General features: G+C 39.9%; 1 protein-coding gene across 1 annotated transcript in view; it reads left to right on the forward strand.

Annotated features, from left to right (window-relative positions):
• Positions 1-3286: 3286 nt before the first annotated feature.
• LOC143516405 (uncharacterized) overlaps positions 3287-14108 on the forward strand; it is a 45559-nt gene continuing 34737 nt past the window's right edge. Inside the window, exons 1-9 of the mRNA XM_077007954.1 lie at positions 3287-3530; positions 3913-4302; positions 8939-9010; positions 9311-9796; positions 10402-10788; positions 11378-11449; positions 12104-12598; positions 13170-13559; positions 13718-13777. Of these exons, the coding sequence (XP_076864069.1) occupies positions 3287-3530; positions 3913-4302; positions 8939-9010; positions 9311-9796; positions 10402-10788; positions 11378-11449; positions 12104-12598; positions 13170-13559; positions 13718-13777 (2596 nt within the window). The remainder of the gene's footprint in view (positions 3531-3912; positions 4303-8938; positions 9011-9310; positions 9797-10401; positions 10789-11377; positions 11450-12103; positions 12599-13169; positions 13560-13717; positions 13778-14108) is intronic.

A 14108-nucleotide genomic window follows, 5' to 3' on the forward strand; every position in this document is an offset into this window, starting at 1 on the left:
TTTGACTTCCTGTGTTACCCATGGCTTATTGTTAGGGTAACATTGTACAGTCTTCATGGGGGAAACCACGTCTACACAGAAGTTGAGATAGTCCATCAGACAGTGTGTCATCCCCTTTATGTCCTCACAGTGTGGGCTAAGCAGCACATCCCAGTCCGTGATATCAAAGCAGTCTCTGAGGGCTTCTTCCATTCCAGGGAACCACTTCCTGATGGTGGTGGTTGGTGCAGGCTGCCTTTGAACCAGGGGTGTGTACTCTGGCTGTAGGTGGACTAGGTTGTGGTCAGACTTGCCTAGTGGGGGGGAGGGGATTGGCTATGTATGCATCCCTGATACTAGCATACAGTAAATCAATGGTCCTGTTTTTCTTTGTTGTGCAATCCACGATTGCACAACAGAGTCCAAAGTGGCATGATTAAAGTCTCAAGAGATGATCATAAAAACCTCAGGATGCTGTGTCTGCAGCCTTGCTGTGACCGAATGGAACTTCTCACATGCTGTGGCTGCATCTGCGGTCGGAGGAATGTAAACGATCACGGTGATAGAGGCTGGTCTCCTCCTCCTCGGCCCACCTCTGGGGACCCGCTGACGCGGGGGAAGGGCAGCTGACCTCACTCTTCTCGTCAGAGCACGGGGGGGGGGGGGGGGGGGGGGGGGGGACACTCTCCTCTTCTCCAGAGTCCTCACTCCCGAACTCGTATTCGGGAGGGGTGAGGGCATAGGTGCCCACACCCACCACTAGGGGCTCACTGGTCTCCTCTTCCTCGGGGTAGACCAGGAGCGGTGCTCTCCTCTCCTCCAATACGCTGCTGCCCTCAGCAATGGGTGGCAGCTCTAGGGACGCGGGAGGGTGCTTTTGCTCCCATATGCGTACCGCGGATTGGCGGAAGCTTTCTGCCATCTCTTCGTCCTCCGTCTCTCGAGCCGCGCAGAGCATATACATACAGACAGGGTCCTGCTGCATAGTCTGCTCGGTGATGGGGGATTCGCGGTGCCGGACTGGGGAAGAGCCGTGCTGACAGTTCACAGTTTATCTGGACCTGTTTCTCCGCTCCTGGTTTTTCCTCTTGTTTGGTTAATTGATTTTCTGGTTTGGTTTTTTGGCTTTTGGTTTCGTGTGTGTTTATTATGTTTGTTGGGGGGGGGGGGGGGGGGGGCACTTGACAATGCCCCCATCTGACACTCACATCTTTAAGTGCTAGTGTTTAGGTTTTTCATATGTTCCCCTGCCACACCTCTCTCACCCTCTGTCTATTTGTAAGCCAGCCCCTCATTTATGCCCTGTGTTTTATCAAGTATGTGCTGGTATTTGTTGAATGTCTTTATATAAGTACAGTTAATCATGACTTTCAGGCATGAAAATCTGTCACCTTTCGGCGAAATTCGCCGTTTTGAAGTTGAAAAGGGTGACCTACGTGAATCGTGTAGATCCGATGAGTTTTTTGTTGGGGGGGGTTGGGAGATTATATTTTAATTACCATATTGACTTAATTAGCAAACAGAGCACTTCCGAAATTGGCTATTTCAATGACAGTGGCCAGCAGATTCCGCCCAGAACCTTCATAGAGGCCAAATAGCGTTTCAATCATACGAACGTTCTTCATTCATGTTATTCATTTACTGCTAAGCGGGACGAGAAGCAGGACCTAGTGCTACACCGCGGACATGTCAGAAGAGCGTACATTTACCACTACATTTACCAGAGCGTACATTTACCACTACATTTACCAGATCGTACATTTTTAATTGGGTGGATTTATTTGGGTTATTAATGGTTTCAATCGTTTTCATATTTTGCGGTAAAACAAAGTTACTGCCGTTCGCTACAGCGTTGAACACTGTCAGATCTAACCACAAGCTCTTGTGATAATAGGCCCATCTATCTACCTATTTAAGTTCGCGTCAACCCCGTGTAGTTAACGGTGACATAAAATAAAAAATAAGATTTTTTTCTAGTGTGTCTGTAGTTGTAACTGGTGAATCCAGGGACGTGTGAGGATCACATTCGCACCAGGGCTGAAAAGATTGAAGATGAAGTTGTAAACTCTTGTCGTTTGAGTCTACCCTGTGTTTTAGCTCATGTTAGAAAATAAAAACACGTAAACCTGGTATTTTTACAATAATTTTCGCCGCTGATGTATGTATTGGTTCATTAAGACGTAATGGTTTTGACTGAGCCATCCGGAATGGCGAAAGCGACTTCTTGCGTTTACGGATTGCGTTTACATTGAATCCATTGACATGACAGTCAAAAAAAATTTTTTTAATGGATTTTACTATATTTTACGGAGCCCGTAAGGTGACATAATGTAAAAAATAAATAAATAACGCGTGGCCACGACTTATTAACGCGTGGGAACGAGATACTAACGTCGCCTTACGAGCTCCGTAATATTTGGGATCACCTGTCGCTGTATCCCCGTACACCAGCAGCCACCCACAAACCCCCCCGGTCGCAGTATACCCATGTCAACGCCCCGTCGCCGTATCCCCATGACGTCACATGCCCCGCCCCCCGGTCTTCTCACCTTTTTAACCCCTGACCCATTTTCATGCCTGGTCTTTGCATGTCGGTTATGTTAAAGTCTCTAGCTCTTTATTGGATTTGACCACCGCCTGCCTGCACGACCCTGAGTTTCCCCTTTAATAAATCTCACTCTTCTCAGTTGTTGTTTGGCTGCTTTAAGCAGTGTGGCTCTTAAACATGCTGATGTATGTAAATAATAAAACTGGTATCACATGATGTTATATAGGCAAATCTTTATTGGTTTACACAAATTGGTACCCATATTTTCAAATTATTTTGGCAAATCGTTGTAATAAACATGATTATTTTTCTCTTTTATGCCTGCAAAAAGCACTTTGAATACCTACTGTGTATGAGATGTTCTACAACTAAACATGCTCTACAGTTTTATATATATATATATATATATATATATATATATATATATATATATATATATATATATATATATATATATATATTCACATGTAGTTATATTATGGAAATTTTATGTAATCAGAAAATCTAACTCTTCTGTCATTAACTGTTGTTTCTACAGTAACCAGTACACCCAGCTCTTCTTTTGACCCCTGTTACAACTACAATGTTATTGATGACATCTGGAGAACCACATACAGTTACTATGGTTATGGCTACTATAGTTACGGACACTCCAATTACTACTGTAGTCATGACGACACCACTGTTGAATGGGATGGCTGGTATCGGCTGTATCTACAGGGAGCAGATGCACAGATTTCTGAGTGGTATGTGGACTACATGTCATCTGGTGGATACACCTCACTGATACTTGGTGGTTCACATCCCCTTATTGAGGACAGAATTGTGACCAGAAACATCTATGGGACCAATACCTACTACTACTGGTTGTACGGGCAGTGTGGTCCCTATTGCAATTACTACACGTCCAACCCCATCCAGGTGAAAGCCTGTCCAGGACATTACTACGTCTACAAACTGGTCAAGCCAGATCTATCAGTTCCTCTGCCAACATACTCTACAGGTATATTGCATACACTAGTATTTTACATACACTACAGGTGTATTACATACACTACAGGTATATTACATACACTACAGGTAAGTATTTTTTTTTACTATTTTGTTTTGAACACTTTTACTTGTATAATGTAAATTGGCAAGCATACTACATAAACCATTCTGAAAATCATAAAATAAAAAAAATTTTACATAGCAAAAAGATTATTTATTCATTTTCATTACTTTTTGTTTATCCATGACAGTTGCTTTAACCAGTTTATCTTTAACCAGATATTTATACTAATCTTTTATAATAGTGCTTGATGTTGCTTTTCTATTGGAAGGTTTGACATTGTAGAAGAAATTAAGTATTATTATTTTTACTCTTTGAATGTCCATGATAGTTGCTTTCAACAGTCATACATCTTATGACCCCTGCAATGACTACACCTCCCTGGACCAACCCTGGAGAGCCAATACTGCACCTGGGTTGGGAGTTTGTGATGTCAACTTCAACTGGAACGGCTGGTACCGCCTGCTGTACAATGGGATGGACATCCGTATGGCAGAGAGCTGTGTTGATGTTTCCAGATGTGGAACTTACTACACTCTGTGGCTCAATGGTCCTCATCCTCAGGTAGAGGATGGAGTGGTCACCCGCCAGGTCTGTGCTAATGCAGGATATGACTGCTGCTTCTACAAGTCCAACCCAGTTCGTGTTAAAGCATGTCCAGGCAAGTTCTATGTGTACGAGATTGTCCGGCCGATGACCTGCAACATGGCTTACTGTACAGGTATGTTTATTGTTCATTTGAGTGGTTCTACATGGGTAATGAGACATATGTTTACTCTACGGGTTTGAGGTTTATTGCTTATTTGTTTATTTTAAATGATCTTATATGGGTAAGGAGCAGTGTTGCGAATAACGCCGTTAAAAATAACGGCGTTAGGTAACGGCGTCATTTTGTCAGTAACGGGATCATATAGTTAATTACTTTTCCTGTCGTTACAACGCCGTTGACGTTACTGGTCATTAAAAGCGGTGCGTTACTATATATTGATATACTAACAGTAATGCGAGCGAACCACTGCCCAGGCTAGTGAGGAGTAACAGATCTCGAGAGGTCACAGTTCTCGGTGTAACACCTGTTTAACTTAACATGTCAGTAAGCGATTGGCTAAGGCAGCGTTATGGTAGCCAATCAGAGCCAGTGTTTTTACACACGCGCCGAAGCGCACCAGTGACACACCAAACGGAAAATAGGCCGAAATGGCGAGTCAGGAGTAAGCCGAAGAAAAATGATCATTTTCAAGGTGGCGATATAAACATTATTTAAGAAAATACTTGAAGTTCCTGAATGTCTACCAGACTGGGTATTTGATTTATTTAATTAAGAATAGAGGTTTTATTGTTAAGTTTACTTCTCTTGTGAACAAACCAGTCGTCTCAGTTTGAGAGAATTTTATTTAATTTGATAGATGTAAATGCACTTTATATAGTGTAACTGTTAACTTTTGCTTTTTTTTTTTTTACAAAGATTTGGGATTTTTAAGGATTTTATCCTGCACTGGTCTGTGGATGTCAGGCCTGATAGTTTTCAGGCGCCACGCCGGAATTCCGGCGTACCGACACGTCCACGAGAAAAAAAAATTTGAGGGGGAGGGAAATCCGTCAAATCATAATGATAAACCACACGCGCGCGCATGCTATCTGTTTTGATGCCGAAATATGATCCTTACGATCCTTACGAGGTTCCCAAGTTACGATTTTTCGTGGTTACTACACATCTCCCATTTACTGTATAAAGCCTCGTTTGGACCTAAGTGGTTCTGCGTCGTAAAAGGAACATGGTGTTTGTTGTGCGCGGCGTCAGGATTAGTTAAACGCAGCTATGGATAAAGGTATTTGCCAAAAGGCTAGCTTTAGGATAGGATAACTGCGTATAGTACGTTATTTACGTACAGTATATACGTATGTTCCGATTTACACCGAAAATCGATTTATGACGGATCAACGTCGTAACCCGGGGACCGCCTGTATTTCAGACATCAGAAGAGCTTCAGAGGTAGATACAAGATAAATTCAGTATTTTATCTTTATTCTGATTTTAAGTTAAATTTTTATCAGAAATATAAGAGTGTTTTTTTGAGCCGGTACAGGTAGTCAGACGATCTGGTTCATCCTGGCCGCCTTACGGCATAAGGTGTAATACATGAACAAAAGCACAAAATGTATGTCCTAATAAACCAACACAAAATGTTTATTAAATTTATTAAATTTTATATATAAAAACTAACTATAATCATAATACTTGTAATTCTTTTAAACTTTATTTGCATAATTTCTTTGAGTTGTCTGGTATCCTATAATTTACTAACAGTAATGAAGAAATAATTAATCATGCATACAGCATTTTCTCAGAATATTAATAGAAATTTGTTTTTTATTTCACTATAATGATTACCTGACTTATTTATTATTAATTGATTTAAATATTAATTATTAAATATTCTAAATATGGTACACTAACACTCCATACACACACACACACCCCGCGCTCAGAAAAAGTTCAGGCTCAGGAATTTTTCCCTCTATCACCCCTGGGATGTGCAATAAATATAAAAAGTTAAACACTTTTCTCATCTACTCATTTCAACTAACTGAAAACTGCTTTTTCAAAAAATCCTTATTCATTGGCATATAACTTTTTTTTTTTTTTACTATAATGCAAATAGTTACTTTCCCTGGTAACGAGTTACTTTTATTATAGAGTAATTCAGTTACTAACTCAGTTACTTTTTTGAACAAGTAGTGAGTAACTATAACTAATTACTTTTTTAAAGTAACGTTCCCAACATTGGTAAGGAGACACATGTTTACTGTACAAGCAAAGGTGTCAAATTCAAGGCCCGCCGCATCATTTTATGTGGCCCGCGAGAGCTTAAAAAGCCAAATTGCCCAAAAAAAGTGTAAAAGTGAGCAAAAACTACATTTCCCACAATTATGTTATCCGAGATGTGACAGCATCTCGACATTGCAGTGTTTCCATATTGTCAGGAATATTTAAGCAACACGGTGGCTTGGTGGTTAGCACGTTTGCCTCAGCACTGGGGTCTTGGGCTCAAGTCCCTATCTGAGTGGAGTTTCCATGTTCTCCCTGTGTTTACGTGGGTTTCCTCCGGGATCTCCGGTTTCCTCCCATAGTCCAAAAACGGTTAGGTAAATTGGCAGTCCCTGACAAATTCTCCCTGAGTGTGTGTCTGTGTCTCTATGTTCAATAAAAATGTAGTGTCTTAGTGTGTGTGTTTGCTGTGTATGTTTGCTTGTATGCCCAGTGGTGGATGGTGCTCTGCCACTAGGGTCTGTCCTCTCTCCCCTTCCTGCACCCCATTCAGTCCCCCAGGGGGCTGTGGCTTCCGGTAGAGAGTACGCTGTGCGCAATTGGCTGCCGCTTCTCGCGGGTGTGTGTGTGATTGGTTGTCTGTGACTTGTACCTGTGTTACATTGTAAAGCGCCTTGGGAATTCAGAAAGGCACTATAAAAATCGAACATTCATTCATTCATTCATTCATTCCTCCTCTCTCTTCCGGGTTGCGAAGTATTGTTGCCATGCCACGTACCAAGCGTTCTTTCCGTGTTACTGCCTTCCTGTGTACCGACCTCTGCTCTCCTCCTAGACCTCGTTCCCTGCCTAGTCCCTCTGTACCTCCTGGCTTCTGTCTCACCGGCGTGACCCTGGACTGTCCTGACTACGTTTGCAATATTCCTGCACAACACACCCTGAACGGAGTAACTCACCTGTTCGATTGCTCTGTGATCATTGTTTCAATAAAAGCGGCTATTCTCCGCACTTGGATCCTTGTCTACTTGATCAGTACGTTACACATATCGATGTGATTTTCCCAATAAGTGTAATTGAGATATACAAATAATGATCCCAAAATGTCCAGGAAGAGAAACATTGATGCAGATAGAAGGGTGTTTCAACAAAGATGGGAAAGCGATGCTTGTGCTTCAAGGAGAAAAACGGGTATGAAGCGTGGGCAGGTGTCAAAGAGTACAATACACATCGGCATTTTGCAACCAAACACGGAGCTAAGTATGCCAAAATTAGGCATCAAGAAAAACAACGAATTGTTAAAGAATTAAAAAGCAAACTGCGATCACAACAGAATGTGTTCACAACAACAAACAATGTGGCAGTAAAAGCTGCTTTGTTGTGGCTGAAGAAATCGCTGAGCTTCAGTCTTTTTCAGAAGGAGCATTTTTGAAGCACAATTGCTATTTTCACAGTTATTTGATATTTCAAGTTTTGAACAAAATAAATGTGATATATTTGATACATTTTTCTTTATTCACTTGGATAGTTTGATCATTGATTGATGGAGTAATGTGGGTTCCATAACCTAACATATTAAAAGGCTTTATGTTATTGTCACGGTGAGACGGCCCCCTACCGGTCGCCTCCGTCCACAGCAGCTGTTGTTGTTGTTTTGTGACGTTGTGTGCATCCCTCAGGTGGGCGGAGCCCGTGATCCGTCTCACCTGAAGGTCGTTTGTTTGCCTATATATGTCTTACTTTTATTTGTAACTTGAATAAGTAATAAATTCAGAGGTAAAATTAAGGAGTAGTTACATTTATAAGTTACATGTGGCCCTCCGTGGGCAACGATTATGCTGATGTGGCCCGCGGATTGACACCCCTGCTGTACAGTGTTATGGAAATTTTCTGAAAATGGATGAGGACTTAGACATGGTTAAATGATTAATTTATTAAAATATATAAAATATTAAAAAGGACAAAAGACAGACACAAGACAGACACAAACATGAGAGTCTCATCTAAGCATGACAACTCTGAAAGCAAGGGGGCAGTCCCCCTGCTTACAATCCTAAACACAATTGAGCAATTCTAGCAAGCAGGTTAAGAACAGCATGTTCCAAAACATAGGTGCCCAGCAGGCTACATTGTCTCTCATATGTGTATCTCCTAATATGGACTTCCCTAGGTTAATAAAGTTAACAAATTGCTCTTACCCTTTGCACTTCCCCTGACCTGGGTCACAGTATAGCACACATATGCATAATATGAACTAAACATAAATACATGATTACACTGAAACACACTACTTCATTATTGTAGTCCTTCTGCTTAATCAAAATGACATTACTATATCATAAGGTTCATAATGATCTCTTATAAATGACATGACCTAATCAAAAATGACATAATTTCTGTCACAACAGGTTTGAGGTTTATTGCTTATTTGTTTATTTTAAATGATTTTATATTGGTAAGGAGACACATGTTTACTGTACAGGTTTGAGGTTTATTGCTTATTTGTTTATTTTAAATGATTTTATATTGGTAAGGAGACCAATATAAAATTCTGTAATCATAAATTCTGTATTCACCTATTTTTTTTCAGATGCTAGAACCATTACTCCAATTCATGTGGCTACAAATGTGTCCACTCAAGCTGATCTCAACACAACTACGAGTAAGTTGCTATTTATTTTGCCATTGTGACGCGCGGCAGGGTGAAGGACGAGACACGGAATCCTTGCTTTTGCTGACGGGTTTGGGGGACCGTAACGTGACAGCCATCTATAATAAATTAATCAACAGTCAATTTTTTACATTGTAACAACACACCATGTATTTTTTATGTATACACTTAAAATCATGGTTTAATAGACAACTGTATAGGCAGGTAAGACATACACGTAGTTATATTACCATTATCAAAATAAAAGGTAAAATTTGGATTTTAAGTTGAATGTGATGACTATTTATGCAGCAACCAGTCCAGTCAGCTCCACATTTGACCCCTGCTACAACTACAATGTTCTTGATAACACCTGGAGAAATACATACAGTTACTATGGAAATGGCTACTACACTTTTGGCCTGTCTGGATACTACAGTAGTCATGACGACACCACTATTGAATGGGATGGCTGGTATCGGCTGTATCTACAAGGAGCAGATGCAAAGATTTCTGAGTGGTGTGTGGGCTCAATGTCATCTGGTGGATACACCCCACTGATACTTGGTGGTTCACATCCCCTTATTGAGGACGGAATTGTGACCAGAGAAATCTATGGGTCCAATACCTACTACTACGGGTGGTACTGGGAGTACTACTGGGGATATGAGTGGTATGGAAGCCAGTGCAATTACTACATGTCCAACCCCATCCAGGTGAAAGCCTGTCCAGGACATTACTACGTCTACAAACTGGTCAAGCCAGATGTGTCAATTCCTCTGCCGACATACACTACAGGTATATTACATACACTATAGGTATATTACATACACTACAGGTATATTACATACACTACAGATATATTACATACACTACTGGTATATTACATACACTACAGGTATATTACATACACTACAGGTATATTACATACACTACAGGTATATTACATACACTGCAGGTGCATTACACTACAGGTGTCTCACATACACTACAGGTATATTACATACACTACAGGTGTCTTACATACACTACAGGTATATTACATACACTACAGGTCTATTACATACACTACAGGTGCATTACACTACAGGTGTTTTACATACACTACAGGTATACTACATACACTACTACTACAGCCAACAGTACTAGGGAGAAATTTTCCCTGAATTACAAGATGCCTCACTCATAATGCACATCCTGCCGCCATACCCAGCATCACATACTAAAAGCACAAAATGGCACGAGTGCGTCAAAGACGTTAGGTTTCATTCCATATATTCAGACTTTCGTTGCATATTCTCAGGTTTCATTCCATATATTCAGACTTAGCAGTCATTCTATATATTTAACATTTCCTGAACGGCTTGCCATTATATATAATTTTTTTTGTTCATCCATGACAGTTGCCTTAGGCAGCCCATCTCATGACCCCTGCAACAACTACGTCTCCCTGGACCAACCCTGGAGAGCCAATACTGCACCTGGGTTGAGCATTTGTGATGTAAACTTCAACTGGAACGGCTGGTACCGCCTGTTGTACAATGGGATGGACGTCCGTATGGCAGAGAGCTGTGTTGATGTTAACAGATGTGGTTCTTACTACACTCTGTGGCTCAATGGTCCTCATCCTCAGGTAGAGGTTGGAGTGGTCACCCGCCAGGTTTGTGGAAATGCAGGATCTGACTGCTGCCTCTACAAGTCCAACCCAATTCGTGTTAAAGCATGTCCTGGAAATTTCTATGTGTACGAGATTGTCCGTCCAATGACCTGCAACATGGCCTACTGTACAGGTATGTTTATTGTTCATTTGAGTGGTTATACTTGGGTAAAGAGACACATGTTTACTGTACCGGTATGATATGTGTTATGATGTGTGTTATGATGTGTGTGATGTGTGTTATGATGTGTGTTATGATGTGTGTTATGATGTGTGTGATGTGTGTGATGTGTGTTATGATGTGTATGATGTGTGTTATGATGTGTATGATGTGTGGTATGATGATGTGTGTGATGTGTGTATGATGTGTGTTATGATGTGTGTTATGATGTGTATGATGTGTGTGATGTGTGTTATGATGTGTGTTATGATGTGTGTTATGATGTGTGTTATGATGTGTGTGATGTGTGTTGTGATGTGTGTTGTGATGTGTGTTATGATGTGTGTTGTGATGTGTGTTATGATGTGTGTTATGATGTGTGTTATGATGTGTGTGATGTGTGTGGTGTGTGTTATGATGTGTGTTATGATGTGTGTTATGATGTGTGTGATGTGTGTTATGATGTGTGTGATGTGTGTTATGATGTGTTTTTTGGATTTACACAGTTTCTGGTTCTACAGGCTTTGTAATTTTGTCATCTATATTTTCGTCTTTTTTTCAGACACCAGCACCATAACTCCAAATCCTGTCTCTGCAGCCATATCCAATTCAAGTGAACTAAACACAACCACATGTACGCTACTGTAAAAAAAATGTTGCAGTCTGTAACAAATGTATTACTTGTCTGGATTATTTATGAAACATACACAGATGAACATATGTATATTATTCATTGATTGTTTTGTTTTGCGGTTTCTAAAATGTATTGATTTTTTGGATTATCTCTATAAAATAGGCAAAGACTTACATATTGTGCAGTCAGGCACATACACATATAAATGGCATATAAGGAATATAAAATATAAATCTTAAATACAGGTCAGAGTGTTTGCTGAAAAGCAATATAATCCACTGAAAAAGATCTGCCTTGATCATTACCCTTACTGGCACATTAACTTAACTTCCCTTACTGTTCCGTTCTATAGTATTTTCCATACATTTATCCCGTCTACCCAATCTATATTCAAAGCCCATCTATTGGCATGCATTGATATTCTGATTCTTCTATAGAATGTGTAAGTTAGCTGATCTTTATAAATATTTCCAGATTTTGTTTTTAAATCAGTCCTCTTCACATTGTAATATCCGTACACACATCCTCATGTATTCATTAAAACAATGGTTATACATACCCTGCATTTACATATGTAGTAATATTATGACCAAAGTCACAATAAACAATCCTAAATTATTTCTAAATTCTAAATCCTGATTAATGTTTCAACAGCACCCAGTCCTACCGGTTCTACTGTTGACCCCTGTTACAACTACAATGTACTTGATGACGTCTGGAGAACCACATACAGTTACTATGGTTATGGCTACTATAGTTACGGATTCTCCAATTACTTCAGCAGTCATGATGACACCAGTGTTGAATGGGATGGCTGGTATCGGCTGTATCTACAGGGAGCAGATGCAAAGATTTCTGAGTGGTGTGTGGGACCAATGTCATCTGGTGGATACACCCCACTGATACTTGGTGGTTCACATCCCCTTATTGAGGATGGAATTGTGACCAGAGAAATATATGGGTCCAATACCTACTACTACTGGTTGTCCTGGGGGTATTATTGGTGGTACTGGGGATATGGGTGGGATAATAACCAGTGTAGTTATTACACATCCAAACCAATCCAGGTGAAAGCCTGTCCAGGACATTACTACGTCTACAAACTGGTCAAACCAGATGTGTCAATTCCTCTGCCAACATACACTACAGGTATATTACATACACTACAGATTTCTTACATAAACTACAGGCATATTACATACACTACAGGTGTATTACATACACTACAGGTATGATGTTTTTTTCCAACTTTTTTCAAATTAATGTCCATTTACACCTAACAAGATTCCATTCGTTTTTTTTTTTTTACTGATAAATTAACCAGCCCATCATATGATCTTGCAAACAACTACATGCACCTTATTTTTGCTACACAATATTTACAATAGATATTTATAATTTTATAATATTTTACAACTGTGTTTTTTGTTACATAAAAAAAAATCGGAATGCTTGTCAGGGTAAATACAAGAAATTAAGTAGTAATTCAGTTTTTACTCTTTAAATGTCCATGACAGTTGCTTTCAACACTCATACGTCTTATGACCCCTGCAATGACTACACCGTAATTTATATTGTATATCCATGACAGTTCATCTTTAACCAGATATTTATAATAATCTTTTATAATAGTGCTTGATGTTGCTTTTTTATTGGAAGGTTTGGCAGTGTAAAAGAAATTAAGTATTATTATTTTTTACTTTTTGAATGTCCATGATAGTTGCTTTCAATACTCAAACATCTCAAGACCCCTGCAATGACTACACCTCCCTGGACCAACCTTGGAGAGCCAATACTGCACCTGGGTTGGAAGTTTGTGATGTCGAGTTCAACTGGAATGGCTGGTATCGCCTGCTGTACAATGGGATGGACATCCGTATGGCAGAGAGCTGTGTTGATGTCTACAGATGTGGTTCTTACTACACTCTGTGGCTCAATGGTCCTCATCCTCAGGTAGAGGATGGAGTGGTCACCCGCCAGGTCTGTGCTAATGCAGGAACTGACTGCTGCTTCTACAAGTCCAACCCAATTCGTGTTAAAGCATGTCCAGGAAATTACTATGTGTACGAGATTGTCCGTCCAATGTTTTGCAACATGGCTTATTGTTCAGGTATTTACACTGGTTTTTATCAACAATAACCAATATCATTTAAAATCTGCCCTAAGTGAAAGAAGCCAGTGTAGTTAAAGCAACATGAGCTGTTCATGTCTTCTAAATCTTTAGCTTTTCTTTGGCTTTTCAGCTTTTCTCCTCTGTTCTCTCTTCAGACATCAACACCACATCTGCAGTTCTTGAACCCTCCAATGCAGAATCTAAAGAGGCCCTGCGTAAGTTGGTGTTGGGTCCTGTGGGTGCACACACCTGTAGTGACACAGAGTCTCCTTGCTCAACACATGTATATTTTAAGCTGATAATACTAAAGGAAAATGTATAAAAAGAAAATAAGTATACTCACTGTTAAAATTGCAGCATTAATTGAACATCAGAAACTGGCGTCATTTAAATCTGATTATTTATGTTTTCATATGTTTGTAGATTTTGGTACTTAATGTTGTGCTTCCAGATCTTGTCATTTTGTTTAATGATTTGGATACAAAATAACCCTATACTTACTTTGCAAAAAGCATTTTCTTCTATTAAAAATGGTTTATTTAAATA

This window comes from Brachyhypopomus gauderio, chromosome 6 (assembly GCF_052324685.1).
Source record: "Brachyhypopomus gauderio isolate BG-103 chromosome 6, BGAUD_0.2, whole genome shotgun sequence".
In the NCBI taxonomy this organism is placed as follows: domain Eukaryota; kingdom Metazoa; phylum Chordata; class Actinopteri; order Gymnotiformes; family Hypopomidae; genus Brachyhypopomus; species Brachyhypopomus gauderio.